General features: G+C 41.9%; 1 protein-coding gene across 12 annotated transcripts in view; it reads right to left on the reverse strand.

Annotated features, from left to right (window-relative positions):
* The window catches only part of DENND1B (DENN domain containing 1B), a 342,830-nt gene extending 326,151 nt beyond the window's left edge, over nt 1–16,679 (reverse strand). For 3 of the 12 annotated variants that reach the window (XM_070055063.1, XM_070055064.1, XM_070055062.1), the window contains exons 1-2: nt 16,479–16,679; nt 2,238–2,302 (exon numbers count right to left, since the gene is read on the reverse strand). In XM_070055063.1, the coding sequence (XP_069911164.1) occupies nt 2,238–2,302; nt 16,479–16,534 (121 nt within the window). In that variant the 5' untranslated portion in view covers nt 16,535–16,679. Of the gene's footprint in view, nt 1–2,237; nt 2,303–4,646; nt 4,887–5,285; nt 5,622–16,478 lie in introns of those variants that run through there. The other 9 variants (XM_051820444.2, XM_051820443.2, XM_051820441.2 and 6 more) reach the window with 6 other exon arrangements.
* Nucleotides 16,680–22,257: the final 5,578 nt, after the last annotated feature.

The raw sequence follows: 22,257 nt of genomic DNA on the forward strand, positions 1-22,257 counted from the left end.
AAAATAGAAACGAGGATGTTTTTCAAATGTGGTGACTTAAACAGCGGTAATTTAAAAAATTTAAAACGGTAATTTAAAAAGACCAGAAGATTCCAGCTGGAATCATGAGCTCATGAAAAGTGAAGAAGGACAAAGGGAGGAAGAAGGGATATGACACTCGGAGGTCTTTATGAAATGGTCACAATGCCTCTGACACAGGCACACGTGAGGTGTTTCATACGGCAAATCATTTCTTTCATCAGACCATTTTGGCATGTATTCAAAATTATAGTGAGTTCATGCTTTCCGAATAAATTCAGCCTGTGTTACAAACACTTCAGGTGAGCTTTACTTCACACCGTATTTGGTATTTTCAAGATTAAATCACACTGGGACCAGCACTGTGGCACAGCAGGTTAAACCAACACCTGCAACACTGGCATCCCATATGGGCACTGATTCAGTTCTCAGCTGCTCCAGTTTTGATCCAGCTCCCTGCTAATGAGTCTGGAAAAGCAGCAGAAGATGGCCCAACTGCTTGTGTCCCTGCCACCCATGTGAGACCTGGATGGAACTCTAGGCTCCTGGCTTCAGCCTGGCCCAGCCCCCAATGTTACAGCCATTTGGGAAGTAAACCAGCAGATGGAAGATATCTCTCTGGCTCTCCTTCTTTCTCTGTAACTCTGCCTTTCAAATAAATAAATCTTTTATGGTATTAAAAAAAAAGATTAAATCATACTATAACTGCACTACAGAATAGTGTTAAATCAGAGCTAAGATGTAATGTTTCCATTCGAGAGTCTATTCTGCAAAGAGCATTTGGTGGGACCTGGTAAGACTGCAAATGGATAAACTTCCCTACCTAAAGGACAACAAAAGATAACCTCTTTCATCAGTAGAGGCTCCTTACAACCTGGGATCACTCCTTGCCAGTGACAAACCTGGCCACAGCTGTAGTTCCATGAGTCCAAGAAGTACAGCAGGCGGGGTTAGCAGAGCCAGGATGTGACTTTCTACCTAAAATTAACCATGCTCATTTCACCACAGCTGGGTTGGGCTCCTCTATTTCAAAGGTATGCAGCTCCAAATGGTTTAGCAGTATGTAATTGCTGGCTAGTTCCTGGAACACAAAGTCAGCAGACTTTCCGCCAAGGCTTTAGGATGGCCACCTAGTCTTGACAAAACCCCACACTTAATCATCATTACTACCTAGAGTCTAAGGACACCGCAAATAAAGTCATGCACACTGGAAGGAAATAAGCATGAAGAGACAGTATTTATTCTTTCCTACTACCCCTCTCCCCCCAGCACACAAATGCAGTATGACAAAAGTAGGGAAGAGAACTAACAAAAATCACAACACTAAAGTATTCTCATCTTTTCAGGAAATCATACAGATCTGACAGCTAAAAACCTTTCCAAGTAATCTCACACTATAATTTACCCTCCCCTGAAAGTGCTGTGCTACTGGAGAAAATCCAATGGAGGGGATACTTACACTCTGCATCTTGGATCACTAGAACAGTATGCGTACACGTGGCTGGCGCTGTGGTGTAGTGGGCTAAGCCTTGGCCTGCAGCACCAGCATCCCATCTGGGTGCCGGTTCACGTCCTGGCTGCTCCTCTTCTGATCCAGCTCTGTGCTAATGGCTGGGAAAGCAGTAAAAAGATGGCCTACATGGGAGACCAGGAAGAAGCTCCTGGCTCCTGGCTTCAGATCAGCTCAACTCTAGCAATTGGGGTCATTTGGGAAGTGAACCAGCAGGTGGAAGACCTTCCTTTCTCTCTCTCCCTCTCTCTCTCTCTCTCTCTTCCCCCCCCTCTCTAACTCTACCTCTCAAATAAATAAATAAATCTTTTTAAAAACATTTTTAAAAAGGGTATCGGTATAACTCCTACTAGTACTGGCACTGACATTTTTTTAAAAAGGGGGGGGAGCTAAATTTTCAAACACAAATGAAATAAAACAGAAAAACATGCCCTTATACCAAAGTTAACAACTCAATCAATGAACAAAAACTTGAACTGTAAGTTATATGAGCTTAGCACACAGCTGAAATTCAAGCCACACAGATAACATTCAATTATTTCTACAACCCCAGCATCTATTTTATTACCAGCAATCTGAGACATTTGAGGCAGAATACACATTCAGTCCTATTATTTCCCTTGATACTATCATGTTCCAGCAGTGTACAGTACTAACTGGTTTTGACAGACTCAATCAGCTATTTTAAGAATTAAAAGCACACACATACCTTCATTTTCAGAGGCATGACATCTCACTCTCAGTACCAAGTCAAAGGTTCTTTCTGGATTTTCCCTGAAAGAAAAAGAACCTTGTTGTATTTACTTCCTGTGACAAATAAGCAAGCGTTTTCATAAGGCTTATATTTGCTTAATTCCTAAACAATTCTTCTTGTCTCTATATATTCCACGTACGTCATTACAGATTAGCAGAAGTAACTATGAAAGTGCTCTCTCGGTTTAGCAACTTAAGGCAGATGAGACTTGGAGTTCTGAGACTCGAGGCAGAGCATTAAATCTCTGACATTATTTTCTTGCCTGGCAAGTGCCACATCCATTTCACAGAATAACTGTGAGGATTACAAACCAAAAAAATCTATGTGAAGGGCAGACAGCTTAAGACAGTGAAGATGCCACCTAAGCCCTGGTTTGAGTTCTGGCTCTACATGTGATTCACTTCCTGCTCGCACGCACTCTGGGAGGCACAGGTGATGGCTGAAGTGCTGGAGTCCCTGCCATCCATGGGGGAGACCTGGATTGAGTTTCTGATGCCTGGCTCAGCCGGGCCTAGCCCCTCGCTATTGTGGGTATTTGGAAAGTGAACCATCGGATGGGAGCTCTCTCACGTTCTCTCTCTCCCTCTGCCCCTCAAATAAATAAATATTTTAAAAGCTTACACATATAACTACTTTGTAAAATATTAAGTATCCTATCAATGCAAAGCATTGCTTTTACCTAACTGAAGCAAACTGGGAAGTTGGTGTGTCCCTGAGTGTCTTTATTTCCTGCCAACAGAGTTTGAAACAGGCTTTCAAGCCTCCCTCAAAGGACTTGCAACGTAAGCAAAATGTTGACTACCTGGTCCCACCTGCCAGCACCAAGATCACCAAGGACATTCATAATGCTCCATAAATGTGATACTTTGCATCTACTTTTCTTAAGTACGTTACTATTCTAACCCACGTCTAAAGCCGCAAACTACTCGGGCTGAGACTCACCCCCCACACACAAAAAAAAGGACTTGCTTTACATCCATTATCTTTGGGGACACTGCACATCTACCTCCACATTCAATTTTCCCAGTGGGAACTGGAAGGTTGATTGAGCTTCATTCAAAACTTCTCACACACTTAACCTCTTCACTGGTTAAATGTCACAGCCCGCACTGAAATTGCCTCAGACACTTTCTTTTTCCAAACTTAGTTCTGTTTCCAACCCTCTTTCCAGCAGGAGACACAAGAGGAAGAAGCAACGTCTGACACCACAACATCCAAATTCTTAACGTCCTCGGTCCGGGCATCCTGAACAAGACCTCCTGTCTTGGGACGCTGCCCGTTTCTAATATGCACTTCCTTCAAGAAACCAATGCCAGCTCTGACTTCCAAATCAATGCTGATTTAAAGCAAAAATATTACAAGACATGAATGTAGAGCCACAGAGAATGACAGGCCACCTAAAGTAATTTACAAATCACTTTTCTTCGGCCTTCCCACTATTAACTTGTTCCGATGGGCATAATCTAGATTGGGTTGACTCCTTTTCTCATAATACAATTTGTCAAAAAGTGTCCCTTTTATTCACTTAACCCACTCACCGTGCTGCCAACCACTGAACAAAGTAATCCTGAATTACAGAATTTTTCCATTTTCCTAATGTTCTCCGGAACCTCGCCTTAGGTGTAAAAGTCAAATCCTGATTCAGTTCTACCTTGCGATATGTAAAAGGTCTTTTACGGCAACCCAAATATACACTACATTCGTGGAGCATGCGGTGTAGACAGGGTAAGTTTCAGGCGGAAAAACAGAAAACTCATGCCCCGAGGTACCTAGGAACAGAATGACCCACCGGGTTCTTCAAACCGCTTTCTCCCCGCACCTCCTGAGGTTAAACCACCACCCATGCGTCCTTTAGCCCCCACATAAAAATTCCATCTAATCAGGTCCCATTAGATGGAGGCACCGGCACAGCGGCTCCATCCACAAACACGGGAGGGCAACTGACTAAGAAGAAAGAGCAGACATCCCACACCAAACGGGTAGAGACGCCGAGGGGAGAAACGGAGATCCTAACGCTAGCAAGGCGCTCGAAAGAACCGCTGCACCGCGACCCCACGCCACGCGCAGACCACCGCGCCGGCGGCGCCCGGCGCCCGGGGAGGAACCGGCGCCCGCGGCGGACACGGTCGCCGCCGCCCCCGGGATGCGGGCGTCGCCCCGGAGCGGCCGGCAGGAGCCGCGCCGACCCCGCCGGGCCGGGGAGCGGGGCCGCCCAGGCTTTGCGGCCTAGCGCTGCCCCGGCGGCCGGCAGGGGGCTCGGGCCCGGCCGCTGCGCTGCGCTCCCGCCCGCGCTCCAGTCGGCCGCCCCGGAGCCGGCGGAGGCGCCGAGCGAGCCGGGCTGTGGGGGTCGGGGGGCGCACTCACTTGGTCCTGCAGTCCATCGTTACATGTCGGGGTGCGGCCGTCCGTGCCGCCCAGCGCCGCCCGAGGGTCGCGCCGCCCCCGCCCCGAAGAAGGCCGCTCACAGCGGCGGGCGCGCCGGGTCCATGTCGGCGGCGCCCCCGGCGCTTCCCCGCCTCCCTCCCCACCCCCCAGAGCCTCTCTGTGACAGCAGCGGCGGCGTGGCCACCGCCCCCGTCGTCGCCGCCGCCGCCGCCCCCGCCGCCACCCAAGCTGGGCCTCTCAGTTCCTGCGCCCCGGCCGCCCGCGGCGGCTCCTGCACCTTCTGCAAACCAGGAAGTCGCCGGGAGGGGGAAGGGGCGCTCGGGGACGCGCCCGGCGGCTTCACCTGGGCCGCTCGGCCCGCCGACCGGAGCCTGCCGAGGGGGTGGGTGTGGGCGCCGTGGCTCCCGGGGACGGCCCGGGGGCTCAGGGGGCGCGCAGGTGCCTGCCCGGAGGGCTCACGTGCCGCTCTACCACCGTCCCCGGAACGCCAGGTGCTCGCTGTCCTCTGCACGGGACCAACCAGCCGGCTTCCTGGCAGCGTCCGGTCCGAGCTCCCCAGGCCGTCAGGGCTCAAGAACTACACCCCTCCTCAAAACAGCCAAGACCCTGAAAAAGTACCTGGACTCGCGGTCTTCCCCCCACCCCGCAAGGCGTGCGCACAGAATGGGGTTCGCTTGTTTCCAGACTGCAAATGCGGAGTTCAAGTTGCTCCTGGCTCCAGCCTCACTCCAGCTGCAGCCTGGTTACCGCTGTCTGAAATCCAGAGCTGCCCCCTCCTGCTTCAGGAATGTTCAGACACGTGCACCTGCTAAATAGCCTTGTGGAGCAGCAAAAGGATGGCGCTCCGCCCGCCTGCACAGATGGGAAACAGACATTGCTGCAGCACGGCTGCAGCATAACCTGAGACCAACTGGTGGACACAGTCCACGGTTGCAGGCCCCGGAGGTCCACTGGCAGCCCAGGGAGCCCGGGGAAGGCACGGCTGGAGAACGAGAGTGGGAGGGGCCAACCCGCAGAGCACTTGTCAGGCAGGTTGTGTTCTCTCTTCAGCAGTGCCACTCCTCGGCCAAGGCCAAGGCCGTGGGTAATGGTGGGGCTGGCATTCAGGCCAGGTCTAAGTGATGCGGACTGTTCACTTGTGCTGCTCAACTCCCTGCCCTGAATGCAGGGCCTACTGAGAAGGAAGGACTTGGGGTGGACACTGCAAACCCGGCCCAGGGCTGCGCCTAACAGAGAGCTTCCTGGGGAGGCCTCTCCTACCTAAAGGTGTTTTTGATCCAAATGGAGGTTGTTGCGTCAGACGTTACTCAGCCAGAAGGTAAGACGATGAGAGGAGAGCAAATGTGGTATAGATGTAGGAGACATGAAAGTCAGACAGGGAGTCCTGGGAACTGAATGAAGAACTTAGAAAACCTGAAGTTACACTCAAGTCCAGTGACCTTATTGCTAAAGCTGGCTGTTGTCAGCGGAACTAGACATACTGCAAAGCCTTGGAACTGTGAGACAAAGAATGAGGACAGGACATAATTGGGGAACAACAGCAGCAATGTACTTTAGCATATTCTATCGTAGCTTGACTTGGAGCGAGACACTCAACTTCAGTTTCTCAGTTCCTGCATTTGTAAAATGGGAATTATTACTTGTATATCACATGAGCAGTGTGATGTTCAAGTTAAAAGTACTTCAAATTTGGAGTGATCTTTGAGAAATTATTCTGCGAATTTCAGTTTCACAATCAGGCAAACTGCACCACATAGTTTTTTCCCAAATAAAACTTTTTTCCCAAATAAAACCTAAGAAGTTACCATACTCGAAAACCTTGAAAATAACTCTTTAAACTGTAAAAGCCACTTCTGCTCCAAGTGTGATTGTTTGTCTTAAACTTCCCTTTTCATTCTAATTAACCCTCTAAAGAAAGGAATCTTACCTAAGGTGCCTACATCATGAGTTTTTAATTTGGTATGAGGAAATAATAATACATTGTTGGGATTTTTAAGTGACAGTTACACTCTTGAATAATTAGAAAATTGTTATTTATTCAATGCAAATCCTTTTACACTACCTTTGAGGCAGACCATAATGAAGATGTTCTGACGTTACTAAAAATATGAATACAGATGTGCATGATTTACATACATACTTTGCTAAAAACCACTGAAAAAAGAATTCAGTATTCACTAATCACAGTAATATGTTTAATGAAACCAGAGGCATAATTTTAGCAACATTCATTTCATGTGGAACTTTCCCTGTGACTGATAAATAGGAAGGACAAACCTCCAAGTAGGTTTTAGATCTTTCCACGCTCCTATTCGGCAATAACATTTCCAACTTGGCAATCAATAGTAACATTTTTCAGTACCACAATAGTCAAAGAACAAGCTATTTGTCGTCGAAAATGTCATCAGACTTTAAATGGTTTATGTGGTTTGGTAAAGGATATCTATTCTGCATCTCTTGGGTATGTTGGTGACTGAGTTGCTGATATATCTTCAATTGCTGAATTTGCTGCCACTTAACACAATTCAATTAAAATATGCTAACGTGATTGTGATTTGTCTCTCTTTTTAAGATGTATTTATTTATTTGAAAGCAAGTTACAGAGGGAGAGAAGTCTTCCATCCACTGGTTCACTGTCCAAATGGTGGCTACTGCCAGGACTAGGCCAGGCTGAAGCCAGGAGCCAGGAGCTTCTTCTGGGTCTCCCATGTGGATTCAGGGGCCCAAGCAATTGCGTCATCCTCCATGGCTTTCCCAGGCCCTTAGCAGGGAACTGGATCAGAAGCAGAGCAGCTGGGACTTGAACAGGCGCTCATAAGGGATGCCGGCACTGCAGACGGTGCCTTAACCCGCTATGCCACAGTACCAGCCTCTAGATTTGTCTATTTAAACTATATTTTAATATACGTGTCAGATTAGAATTGTTATGTTTATCCAGTAATTGAACCATTTATTACTTATTTATTGTTACGGTGTGAGTTTCATTTGCCTTAGATTCCAGTTTTCTTCTGAATAGAATTTGCTTGGTGTTAGTAGTCTCATTTCTTCCTTTGACATTTGAACTTCTATTATGTTTCAGATTTACCTAACAAATGTCGATTTTGGTCTTTAATTTAGTCTAATCTTCTTTGGCTCTTAGATCAATGGCATCAATTATAATTGCTGATAAATGTGAATCCATGTCTTTGTTCTTCCCACTGTGTGTCTCTGGATCTATTTATTTTTCTCTCCCTTTTGCCTCTTTTAGGATTTGCTGAGTGTTTATGCTTCCATTTCTGTTCCCCTGCACACACACCTTCTAGTTTGGAGAGTATGAATGCTCTTGTTGTTTGTTTAGCTGTTATCCTAAAAAATTTTAACAGACAAATTTTAACTGATTGAATCCAGAGTTCACCAAGATACCCGCCTTCTCCCAAACAATACAAGGACCTTTAAAACCCACTTCAAAACTACAAAACATTATGAATGCTGGATTTTTATAAAAAGACTTATTTATTTATTTATTTATTTATTTAAAAGGCAGAGTGAGAGAGTGAACGAGAGAGAGAGATCTTCCACCTACTGGTTCACACCCCAAATGCCTGCAACAGCCAGGTCTGGACCTGAGACAGGAACTCTCCCATGGGTGGCAGGGGCCCAAGTACTTGGACCATTATCTGCTGCCTTTCCAGGCCATTAGCAGAGAGCTGGATCAGAAGCAGAGCACCCAGGACTCAAACCAGTGCTCATATGTGATGCCAGCACTGTATGTGGTAGCTTATCCTGCTGTACCACAACGCCACTTTTTTTTTAATCATTTAAATACTACTTTTTTAAAATCATTTAAATATAAATACTTTTTTAAAATCATCTAAATATAAAGAACCTAGGCATAGATTTTATTTTAATTCATTTTTCTTGATTTTCTTGACTGGATTTGTGACTTCATTAGTTCTGGGAAATTCTGAACTCCATTCTCTGGCCCCTGCCCCCTGGCCTTTGGGACTCTGATTATACAGATATTCTACCCTCCATGTCTCTTTACCTCTCTTTCATAGTATCTTTCTCTTTTATCTTTGGGCTGAATTCTGGGTAATTTTACAAATATCTTCCTGTGCATTAATTCTTTCTTCAGCTTTATCTTATCTTCTGTTATAGTCATTCATTTAATTTTTAATTTATACTGCTATTGCTTCTATTATTACTTTATATTACTATTACTTCTAAATTTAGTTTGGATTATTTTTTAAATTATTTTCTTTTATATGTTTAGCCTCTTCTTAATTTCTCAAAATATTTAATATACATGCTTTAAGTTCTATTTCTGAGAATTCCAATATTTAAGACATTTGTGGGTCTGATCCTACTATCTGATTTTCTTTCTGCTGGCTTTCAATTATGATCCCTTGTTTTCTTCTATGTGTGGTAATCTCTTTTTGTGTTAGCTGTCCCTTGGCACTTTATATGTGGAAATTGAGTGATGTCTGAAATGAAAATGAGCACACTGGAAAGGAAGATCATTTGCTGTTGATAAAGTCTTGAGCAAACTGACAGTTCAGGACCATTTCATGCTAAATTCTTAGCTTGAAAATTTTCAAACCATCCATATGAGATCTGGCTTGTACCTAAGAATCCTGTGGGAAATTCCCCCACCCTTTGGCTCTCCTCCCATGTTTGAGTCAACCAATTTACCTTGGATCCTTTTAGGGAGTCAGCTTTAGGAGAGCTACCCTGTTGGATTTCTCACATTAGGAGGGGCCTTAACCCCATATGGCCATGACAACAGGTTCAACCAGCTTAGCAAATACTCTTCTGATGAAAGGTGCCCTGGCAGTTATTTCTGCTTAACCCTATTTGCCACTCTCAAGTATTCTGAACTTGACCGCCTGTTTTTGAATGAATTTTAAAGATTTTTAAGTATTTAATTCTGAATTTTGAGTTGATTTTCATCTTAACTAGATTATCAGGATTGCCTACTTTTGACTACAGTATCATGTAAAATGCACTGAGAGTGACTCTTTATCCACTTAGTAATGTCTGCCTTTCTCTAGCCATACCCAAGTAGTCCCTGACATAGGTGTCCTCATGTGTTAAGTGTATAGGGAAGTCCAATTTCAAGCCACTACTGAATTTATTTATTTATTTATTTATTTATTTAAAAGGCAGAGTGAGAGAGTGAACGAGAGAGAGAGAGAGCTTCCACCTACTGGTTCACACCCCGAATGCCTGCAACAGCCAGGTCTGGACCAGGCCGAAGCCAAGAGACAGGAACTCTCCCAAGGGTGAGAGTTCCCAATGAAATTCAAAAGACCACATTCAAACAGATTTGACAGAGAGATATATAAAATCAAAACCTTCAACTGAAAAATATACTAGGTGAAATTAAAAATGCAGTGGAAGGTAACCATAGCACAACAGATCAAAGGCAAGAATCAACAAGCTTGAAGGTGGGCTTTTTGACACCACTCACTTGGAGAAAAAAAGAAAAAGAATCAAGAGGAATGAAGAAAGATTACACAAATATGGGAGAGCGTGAAAAGAGCAAGTATTCCAGCTACTATGACTCAAGAGGGACTTGAGTTAGCCAAAGGTGTGCAAAACATATTCAAAGAGATAATGAGAAAGATTCAACTATCCGGGTAAGGAGAGGTCAAAGGTCACCAGAGAGAGTCAACCTAACCACGTCTATCCCAAAACATATAATCAAGCTCTCCAAAGTTAAAGACAGGATTCTTTAAGCTGCAAGGGAAAAGAAACAAATAACATAACAGAGACCTTACAGGCCAGCAAGGAATGGGATGAGAGTTTTGTAGTACTAAGGAGCAAAAATATTGGCAGAAAAGAATACTGTATCTAGCAAAGCTATTCTTCGGATATGAGGATGTGATAAAGACATTCCCAGACAAACAAGCTTGAAAATTGATCAACAGTGCTGTGTTATGAGAAACATTAGAATTCTTCAAACGGAAAAAAAAAAATGCTGAAAGAAAACAGCAGAGGGTAGAAAACTCACTGGTAAGATTTACTATACCAGGGCCAGTGCTGTGGCATAGAGGGTTAAGCCACCACCTGCAATGCCAGCATCCCATATGGGTGCTGGTTAAAATCCTGGCTGATCCACTTCTGACCCAGTGCTCTGCTAATGTGCCTGGGAAAGCAGCAAAAGATGGCCCAAGTTCTTAGGCCCCTGCACTCAACATTGGAGACCAGGATGAAGCTCTTGGCTCCTGGCTTCTGTCTGGCACAGTCCTGGCTATTGCCACCATTTGGAGAGTGAACCAGTGGATGGAAGACTTCTCTCTCTTTGCCTCTGCCTCTGCCTCTACCTCTACCTCTCTGTAACTCTACCTTTCAAATAAATAAATCTTTAAAAAAAAAAAAAAAAAAGACTATACCAACAAATCCAGAATGCTCTTAACATGCAGTGTAAATGCAGTGTGTAAATCATTTATATCTTTACTGTGAAGATTTCAAAGTTGTAATTCCTATACTAGAATGTTGAGACAGGCAATATGGAAAGAGGTCAAATATACCATTAAAAATTGAAAAGATATGGAGGAATGGCTCACAGATGTAGAGTGCTTTGTTAGGTTTTCTTATCTGTTTGGTTTTTTTCTGTTCCTTTACCTATTTTTATAATCAATGTTAAGTTGTTATCATTTCAAGATATCTCGTTAGGGCCAAAAGAAGTTTTTTGCAAGCCTCAAGGCAACCACAAAGCAAAACCTATACATAGAATTACCAAAAATAATAAGCAAGGAATTTTTGTACACCACTGGAGAAAATGATTTAGCTACAAATGAAAATTCCAATTTAGGGACAAAGAAAAAACCTGCATCAAAAATACAAAAATATCAAAATGACAGTAATAAAATATTATATATCAATAATTACCTTAAATGTCAATATACTTATTTCTCCAATTAAAATGCATAGAGTGGCTGAATAGATTAAAAACAGGACCCAACTATATGCTGCTTACAAGAATCATTTCACCCCTAAGGACAGACATAGAATGAAAATGAAAATATGGAACAAGATATTCTGTATGAATGGAACCCAAAAGAAAGCAGGAGTAGCTATACTTCTATCAGAAGAAATAGATTTTAAATCAAAAAACGTTAAAAAGAGACCAAGAAGGTCATTATAAAGGGTTCAATCCAGCAAGAAGAAATAAACACCCAAATCCATAAGGAAATATTAGTAGACTTAAAGAGAAAAATAGACTAGTAGTAGATTTTAACACTGCACTTTCAGAAATGGACAGATTATTTATACAGAAAATGAACAAAGAAGCAGCAGAGTTAAATTGCACCCTAGATCAGTTGGGCCTGACTTTCCATCCAACTGCAGAATGCAAATTCTTTGTCAAATATTCCAGCTACTGTGACTCAAGAGGGACTTGAGTTTGCCAAAGGTGTGCAAAGCATATTCGAAGAGATAATGACAGAAAACTCCTCAAACCTAGAGAAAGATTCAACTATCCATGTAAGGAAAGGTCAAAGGTCACCAGAGAGATTCAGCCTAACCACGTCTATCACAAAACATATAATCAAACTCTCCAAAGCATGTGGAACATTTTCCAGTATATATCATATGGTAGATCACAAAAACAAATCTCAACAAATTTTAAATAACAGAGACCATATGGAGTATATTTTCTGATAACAATGCATTAAAAATAAAAATCAGCAAGAAAAACATTATGGACCACACAAATATATGAAATTAAACAACTCACTCCTGAACAACAAATAGATGGAGGATAAAATCAAGAAGGGAATCTAAAAATTTCTTAAATGAAAATGGAAATGCAACATACCAAAACCTATGAGATACAGTGAAAGTTGCACTATAGGGTAAGTATACAGAAACAATGCTTGCATCAAAAAAACAGATCTATCTCAACTTTTTGTTGCAATTCAAGGAACTAGAAAAACATGACCAAATCAAATCCAAACTTTATAAAAGAAATGCTAAAACTCAGAACACAAATAAATGACATGAGGATTAAAAATTACAACAAAAATTAATGACATGAAGAGCGTGTTCTCTGAAAAGATAAATGCATCACTTCTTGGCCTTTTGGCTAAGGTCACATGGGAAAAGATAAAGGAAATTGCTAAACCCTTAGTCTGACAAACCAAAAAAAAAAAAAAAAAAGAGAGAGAGAGAGAAAAGTTTCAAATACATAGAATTGGGGATAAAATGGAGACAGTACCACTGACACCACAGAAATACAAAGGATTGTTAAAGGTTAATATAAACAATTATATGGCAACAAATTCAATAAAGTAGAAGAAATGGAAAAATTCTTGGACACATATACCTTTCTCAGATTGAAACATGAGAAAATAGAGTGCCTAAACAGAGCAATAATGAGCAGTGACATTGAATCAGTAATAAACAATCTTGCATCAAAAAATTTCCAGGATCAGGTGACTTCACTACTGAATTCTACTGAATTCTACCAAATGCTCAGAGAATTAATACCATTATTAAATTAGTTCAAACAATTGAAGAGGAGGAAATTATTCCATATATTTTCTATGAAGCCATTGTCTGTTACCAAAACCAGACAAGAACATAATAACAACAAAAAAGAACTATAGGCCAATATCCTTGATTAACCTAGATGCAAAAATCCTCAACAAAATATAGCAAATTGAATCCAATGGCATATCGAAAAGATCATTCACTGTGATAAGTGGAATTTGTCCCAGGGATACATTGATGGTTCAACAGATACAAATCAATAGATGTGATACAACACATGAGCAGAGAGTAGATACAGGAAAGGCATTTGATAAAATTCAAGATTCCTTCATAATAAAAACTCTGACAAAATTAGATATAGAAGGAACCTACCTCAGGCCCAACATTGTGGCATAGCCGATAAAGCCTCTGCCTGAGACACTGGCATCCCATACAGGCACCAGTTCAAGTCCAGGATGTTCCACTTCCAATCCCTGCTAAAGCACCTGGGAAAGCAGAGAGGGCTGCCCAAATCCTTGGACTCCTGCAACCTTGTGGGAAACCTGGAGGAAGCCCTTGGATTCTGGCTTCAGTCTAGCCTGGCCCTGGCCATTGCAGCCATTTGGGAATAAACCAACAGATGGAAGATTTCTCTCTCTCCCTTTCTCTCTCTCTCTCCCTGTCCCCCCCCCCACCTTTGTAATGCTGCCTTTCAAATAAATAAAATGAATTTTAAAAAACAAAAGAGAAGGAACCTACCTCAACACAATAAAGGCCATATATAACAAGCCAATAACTAGCATAATATCAAATGGGGAAAAGCTGAATGCTTTGCCCTAAGATCTGGCAAGACAAGGATGCCCACTTTCACCATTGTTATTTAAAATAGTACTGTACTGGAAGTCTTAGCTAGAGCAGCCATGCAAGAAAAAGAAATAAAGGACATCCAAATTGGAAAGGAGATGTCAGACTGTCACTGTTTACAGAAGACATGATCTCACATAAAGAAAACCCCAAAGACTCCACCAAAAATCTGTTCTAACATAACCAAATTCAGCAAAGTTGCAAGATATAAATTCAGTGTACAAAAGTCAGTAGCATTGCTACACACCAATAATGAATCATATGGAAAAGAAATCAAGAAAGCAATCCAATTTCCAATAGCTACAAACAAAATAAAATAGCTGGGAATAAATTAAGCCAAAAAGGTGAAAGATCTCTACAATGAAACTATAAATTCTTGATGAAAGAAATTGAAGATGACACAAGGAAATGGAAAGACATCCCATGTTCATGGATTGAAAGAATCAATGTTCCTAAAATGTGTATACTATTTGAAACTATCTATAGATTCAGTGTAATACCTATCAAAATCTCTAAAACATTTTTCACAAAACTAGAAAAAACATTTTTAAAATTTGAATGGAAACACAAAAGATCCCCAAATACCCAAAGTTATCTTGAACAAAAAGAATAGAACAGCAAGCATTAACTACCTAACTTTAAAATATAATTACAAAGCTACAGTAATAAAACATCATGATATTGGAAAAAAAAAAAAAACAGAAACATCTATAGACTAATGGAACAGGATAAAGATCCTAGAAGTAAACTCACACATCTACAGCCAACTGAACTTTGACAGAGGCATCAGGACATGATTGGAAAAATAGTAATATTTTCAATAAATTGTGCTGGGGAAATTGGATATTCACATGCAGAAGAGTGAAACTAGACCCCCTATCTCTCATCATGTATGAAAATCAGCTCAAAAAGTTTTAAAGACATAAATGAGAGAACTGAAACTTTGAGACTAATAGAAGAAAACATAAGAAAAACACTTCAGGACATTGGATTGGGCAAGGATTTTCTGGATCAGTCCCCAAAAGCACAGGAAATAAAAGTAAAAATAGACAGCAAATGAAGCAATCAAGAGAATGAAGAGATAACCTATAGAATGGGAGAAAAATTCTGCAACCTATACACCTGACAAGAGATTATCTAGAATATATAAAGAATTCAAACAACTCAATAGCAAAAAGCCAGATAATTCTATTTAAAAATGGGCAATAGATATAAACAAACATTCCTCAAAGAAAGACATACAAGCAGCCACCAGGTTCATTGCAAAAATGTTCAATATCACTAATTATAAAGGAAATCTAAATCAAAACTACATGGAGATACCACTTCAATCCAGTAAGACTGGTTATTATCAAAAAGACAATAGATCACAAGTGTTGGAGAGGATATTGTGAAAATGGAAACCTTGTGCACTGATAAGAGAGTGTAAATTAGTAAAGCCACTGTGGAAAACAGTATGGAGGTTTCTCAAAAAGCTAAAAATAGATCTACCATATGATCCAGCAACTTCACTCCTGTGTATTTATTCAAGGGAAATGAAATCCATCTATTGGAAAAACATCTACACTCCTGTGTTTATTGAAGCACTATTCATAATAAACAGGAAATGTTAACAACCTTAGCATCCATTGATTGCTGAATAAAGAAAATGTGGTACATATACATAATGAAATACTACTCATCCATCAGAAAGGATGCAGTCCTGTCATTTACAACAGCAGGGATTGAATTGGAATTCATTATGTTAAGTGAAATAAGCCAAGCACAGAAAGATAAATATCACATGATCTCACTCAAATGTGGAGATAAAACAGATGATCTCATAGAATAGAATATAAAAATGTATTTGTGGTTACCAGAGGCTGGGGAGGGAAGGGTCGAGGGAGGGTTTGGGAAAGGTTGACTGATGCATAGTAAGTTATAGCTAGATAGGAGTTACAAGTTCAGGTGTCTATTGCACAGTAGGGTGAAAATAGATAAAGGTATTGTATGTTTCCCCATTAAAAAAAACCTAGAAGATAGGATTTTTGGGTGTTTCATTATAAAGAAATGCTAAATGCTTGAAAAGAGAAATGTATTTTCCTTGATTAGATATTACACAATGTGTACATGGAATGAAACAGCATATAGAGCCCCATAAATATATATAATTTTTATGTCTGTTAAGTTTTTTAAAGTAAAAAATTAATGGATAAATAAAAACCAACTCAATTAAAATGTCATCTTACAATTTGTAAGAGAAAGAAAGGGGAAAGACTTAGATAAATTTCAGTATCTTTATTATCAAATCTGAACATATAATAAATATAAACATAGAATAAATCTGAATACTAATAATAAAATCCAAGCGGTAAATACTGATAATTATTAATCTTGCTGTTAATTTTTCAGTAGAAAAGATAGTTTAGACTCTCAGAAATAATACAGCAAAAGATATTCTCCTTTTCCCTTTTTCAGTTGATTTGCCCAAGGTTGTAGACTAAATTCTCTTACCTCTGACCAGCTTCTGCTAGTTCAGCTTTGTCTTTGCTCCTCAATCTGTCAGACATTGGAAAACCTAAAAGAGTCCTTGGAGTTAAGAGCAAATATTACTTGAAGAGTGTCACCAACAGACTGTAACCAGTCTCAAATTTTCTTCAGGGATTCTTTGAGGGATCTTACTCGGGCTTCAAGCAACAGGGCAATGTTAGTATAACCCTGTGGCTCTGCCTAAGAAATAATTTCCTAACCACACCCATCAGATACTTCACATAAATAAAAACATCTTCCCTGTATGGTGGCCCTGGTCACACCCATTTAATACTCTCAGGAGAATGAGTAATCATATCCAATGAGCAATGACACTAAAATTTGCTGAAAGGACACACACAAGAGCACCCAATGTGATGCTAATAGCCCAAGAAAACCAGCAAACCCTATAAGCAACCCTAATCCTAATGTAAATAGGGAAATAATCCGAACAAATTCCTGTGTGCCAAGTTCTAATTTCTTAAAACTCAAAGTAAAAACTAAGTGAACATTCTGTGTAGTTATATGTGATTGATTCTAGGGGAGAAAAAAGCAATGTGCCTGCAAATAGAATTTAGTCAGATACCAGGTATAATTCCAGAAGGTCCTTTGAATAATCAACAGAAACTCAGAGCTCCAAAATACTTGACAGCCCTTTTCTTAAAATTGCCAAGAAGGACAAGATAAAAATAAACAATGACTGAAACTGTCCTGGGCTTCGAAAGTACAGCCATCATCTTACCCCTCTCCTGATGGTTCTGATGCCACAGACCCAAGACGTAGGCAAGCATCTAGTAAGACAACTTCCCAGGCCGGCGCCGCGGCTCACTAGGCTAATCCTCCACCTTGCGGCACCGGCACACCAGGTTTTAGTCCTGGTCGGGGCGCCGGATTCTGTCCCGGTTGCCCCTCTTCCAGTCCAGCTCTCTGCTGTGGCCAGGGAGTGCAGTGGAGGATGGCCCAAGTACTTGGGCCCTGCACCCCATGGGAGACCAGGAGAAGTACCTGGCTCCTGCCATCGGATCAGCACGGTGCACCGGCCGCAGCGGCGGCCATTGGAGGGTGAACCAACGGCAAAGGAAGACCTTTTTCTCTGTCTCTCTCTCTCACTGTCCACTCTGCCTGTCAAAAAAAAAAAAAAAAAAAAAAAAAAAAACCCACACACAACTTCCCCCTTAGAATCCCAGAGCAGGAAGGAGCAGCAGAATGACAGCTCTGTGGAAATGATGAAGATCTTAGTTCCGTGGGAATTTGTTTGCTTGCTTTGTGAGAGGGACTGCCTCACCTGCCTTTCTTCATTCACGATGCACCATCCCATCTGCTAGAGACTGCCAATCAGCACAGCTGGGCTCGGCAGGAATGGGAAGGAGGCTCTCGGACCCATGATTCAGCCTGACACTCTGCCTGTGACTTCATAGGATTCGTGCACCATTGGGGACTGACTTCTCTTTCTGACTGCTTCACAGCTGCTTCCTGGGTCTTTCCTCCTCTTCTCTCTTGAACTGTCTATGGATCAGGAACATATCACATTAATATGTTCATTGTGTATAGTGATTGTACCATCTTCACACTGTGGCTACTCAAGAAAATAGCAAAATAGGTGCCGCTTGTCATTATGCGGTAACATAAACAAAGCTATTGACCTATTTATTTACCTCTATGATTTTTAACACAAACATGTTTTGCCTCCTCTAAATAAGCAGGTATGGATTCATAAGTAATGTTTGCATTAGAATTAGAAGGAGGGTTTTAAATCCAGTGGCCTACTATTGAGTTAGAAACGACTCACTCCAGCAAACCAGCTGGTCAAACAGCTTCTAGTTTGTGAAAGAAAAAGAAAACCCAACATTGAGTCACTATATCATTTCATGCACAAAGACTTTGTGCATACCAGAAAGACAGGCTTCACCGCATTTGCATTTATCCTTTTTTATAGTCGTCGTCATTTTGCCAAGCGCTTTATGATCATTTTTATTAGCTGGGTTTCTCGATAGACCTGTGAGATGTAGACTAGAAGGTAAAACAAGTACTATAAATGATGAAACAGGAAGCTAACTCTCCAGGGACATTTTATTTCAAGAACGCCTGTATGGGAGAATGTACTTTCCCAGATTTGCTGAGGTACCCGGAAACAGACGTCAGCAAGCAGAATACAGCTGAGCCATTTTTCAAAGCCATTTTCTTCATAGAACACACGTCTACCTTCCTCCCCTCTGTATCTGATTCTCTTTCCTCTCAAAAGTCAGCAAAGCTCCAGTGGGCCCATATTTCAATTCTCAAGTATTCATTATCATATAGACTCTCCCTTGTTGATACCTTTAAATACGGATTACAGGCAACTAAATTTTGCATGATCACATCTTCCTTCAGATGTTCTTTGTCCAAGTTGTACAATTTTAAAAACAATTTATATAAGAAATTAAGAGATGTTGGACTTTTTATTATTATTACTCCTTCATTTTATAGAGGTAAAATCTAAAGTCGAAAGAATCTTGAGTGTATAGGGAAACTGATATTCTATTTCCCTAAGATGAGAAAGCAAAATTAAAATATAACTATGAACATTCATAAAAGTCAAAAATAAACCTCATACTGTGATTCTTTATTATCTTATATTCACTTTATTATATATTTGTGCTTTGAGACTTCATTTAAATGCAGTTTACAATGCTTACAATAAAATCACTCCTGGGAAAATTCTGTGACAGAGTTTTGGTTTGGTTGGGTTTGGGTTTGGGTTTTTTGTTTTGTTTTTCTACAAAAACCGAGGGCCTATAGGGGAGGAAAAGACCAAATGAAGATAAACAAGATAGGCAAGGTACATATTGTAGGGAATATATGCCAGAGACAAATGATATGATGGATTTCAGCTGACAGGTACTTTATGATGAACTTGGCCCCTGAACCAACATTCAGGTCTTTCATCATTTCTGTTCTCTCTTCCTCTACTAATGACACCATGGGGACCCCACCCTTAATGACATTATCTCACTTCAAATACCATTAACATATGATTTTGTGGATTACGTTCCCAATATCTGCATGTGGGAACACACCCAAAGCACAGAGTTCCTGAACTGAGTTGGAGAACCTGATGCATGTTCTCTTACTGGTGATGAAGGCTGCACTAAAGTTGGAAAATTTCAACTTCTTTGCCTAAGCTAGTTATCATTTTTATCACTAGTGATTACATAATTCCTACCCTCATGGAGTTTATAGTCTGGTTAGTGGGGAACATTGGTAAATGTGTAAATATATATAAATAATCACATTTCTGATAGAAACGAGGGCTAGGGAGGAGCCTCCCAGCTTAATGAGGCCAGGACAGGACAATAGAATCACCGGAGTGACTTGCAAGAGCGCGCCAGCATAACCTGAAATTAGATATTAAGTTCTGTGAGCACAAGGGAACATGTCCCCTGCTGCATTGGGTGCTGCTCTTCCCGGCCCTGCATGAAGCTCCGAGTGGATGAGGGTGAAGCCTCTGTTGACTCACTTTGCCCCAGGGTAGGATTTGTCTCTGGTGTGTGTCTATTCACATGTTAGGACAGAACTTCTAGGGCTGAGATCCTCCGTGCAGTTTTTTTTGTTTTGTTTTGTTTTTTTGTTTTTTGACAATCACAGAATTCCATTCAAATGGCAAGTTTATAAAATGCATTAGTAAGTGCTACCAAATACGAAGGCATACATGCACTCATACATATACTCAAGTCATCATGAAAGAAGGCAGCAAATATGTCAAAGGCAATTTCACTGTTGCTCTGTCTCCCCCTTTCAGTGGAGGCATTCAAAGCACAAAAAATAAGTGATGAAATTGCAAAGTCTGTAATGACACATTGAGCCATTCTCTGACATTATCACACCACCTTGTGCTACAGTGCCCTTTAAACCTCTCTCAGCAAAGATGGTCACATGACTACTTCAACTATTTCCTCAAAATGCAATCACTCTGGAAGGTACATACAAAAAAGACCTGCTATGGGGTTATATTCCTGATGAGACTATGTAAAATGAAAAAATGCATTAATGCCCCAAACATCACAGTGCAGCAGCACTACACCTTAGAGCAGTGGTGGTCTCCCCTGTTAATGGCTGCTGACCAGCAGCTGCCACTGCTGATGCCCAGCTTGACAAGAGATCGCTAGACTGGGAAAAGATCAAAACTCGAACTCTGAATTACTGTTTCTAAAATGCTTATCACTTTCACACCATCGTCAAGTTGAAAAATCCTAAATGGAACCATCATGACTTGTGGACTATCTGTATACACATCCCTGGCCCTTAAAGGGCCCCCCATCATTGATTTCCCTACTTTCCCAAAGCAGCCAGGATGCACCAGCCAGAAAGTTTTTGAAGAAAGAATTTAATAGAAAGTGATGTCAGCAAGGTGGTTGGACCCTCACAGAAATGTCCATCAGGACTACCAGCCATGCGGGAAGATGCCCGCACAAGGGCAAGCTGGGAGATGGTGGCACCTGGGCAGAGCACAGAAGTAAGAACGGATGCATGAGGAGAGCAGGGAGGACAGTTTCACCTTACCTGTGTCTGCCTTCCTCCAAGCTCGCAGATAGCAGCCCAGGAGAGGCCTTTGCATGGGGAAAGGGCCTGTGAGAAGTGCCCAACTTCCCTGCACACCCTACCACCAGGACCATTCCAGTGAACCCAAAGCATGAACCCATGCCTTGAGGACTCGGTCACGAGACCCGCACCTGTAGCCCCAGACTCCATGCCCACACACCAACAACAGGAGGAGTCACAGTTCCCTAAGCTTCAGGCCTGTTCCAGTGCCAAGCCAGTCCTCCAGACCCAAGCTCCAGGCCAGGCCTTGAACCTGGCTGGCCCCTGGAGCCCAGGACCACACACACACACACACGCTCACTCACACCCCAGCATGAGGCTGCACTCACAGGCCCAGACACCAGTCCAGTCGCTGCAGATAGACTCCAGGCTTACGCAACACCAGGGCAGCTCCTGCGCCTCCAGGCTCCAGACCTTCGTGTGCTATAAGGACTCAATTGCATTCTTCTGCATGAGAAAGTCCAACTTTTTTAACACCAATAATTGAAGAGAGTACCATTTTCCAAGTAGTGTTTGTGGCCTCTTTGTTGATGATCAATCACATGTAAATACATGGACTTTTTTATGGGCTCTCTATTCTCCTCCCCTAGACTATATGTCTGGTTTTGAACTATGACCACACTAACCTGATTATTACAGCTTTGTAGCACATTGTGAAATTAGGTAGTATAGTGCCTCTGGCTTGTTCTTCTTACTCAAGGTTGCTCTGGTTATTTAGGGTCTATCTCAATTTACTTCTGTGCTCTGGTGTAATTTTTTTTTTAAAGATTTATTTATTGGGGCCAGCACTGTAGCGCAGCAGATTAAAGGCCTGGCCTGAAGCGCCAGCATCCCATATAGGCGCCAGTTCTAGTCCCGGCTGCTCCTCTTCCGATCCAGCTCTCTGCTATGGGCTGGGAAAGCAGTGGAAGATGGCCCAAGTCTTTGGGCCCCTGCACCCATGTGGGAGAGCCAGAGGAAGCTCCTGGCTCCTGGCTTTGGATCGGCACAGCTCCAGCCATTGTGCCCATCTGGGGAGTGAACCAGCAGATGGAAGACCTCACTCTCTGTAACTCTCTTTCAAATAAAAAAAAATATTTATTGAAAGAATTACAGAAAGGCAGAGGCAGAGAGAGAGAGAGAGAGAGAGAAAGTCTTCCATCCGCTGGTTCACTCCCCAGATGGCTGCAATGGCCAGAGCTGTGCG

The sequence above is a fragment of the Oryctolagus cuniculus genome, chromosome 13, assembly GCF_964237555.1.
Source record: "Oryctolagus cuniculus chromosome 13, mOryCun1.1, whole genome shotgun sequence".
Taxonomy (NCBI): Eukaryota; Metazoa; Chordata; class Mammalia; order Lagomorpha; family Leporidae; genus Oryctolagus; species Oryctolagus cuniculus.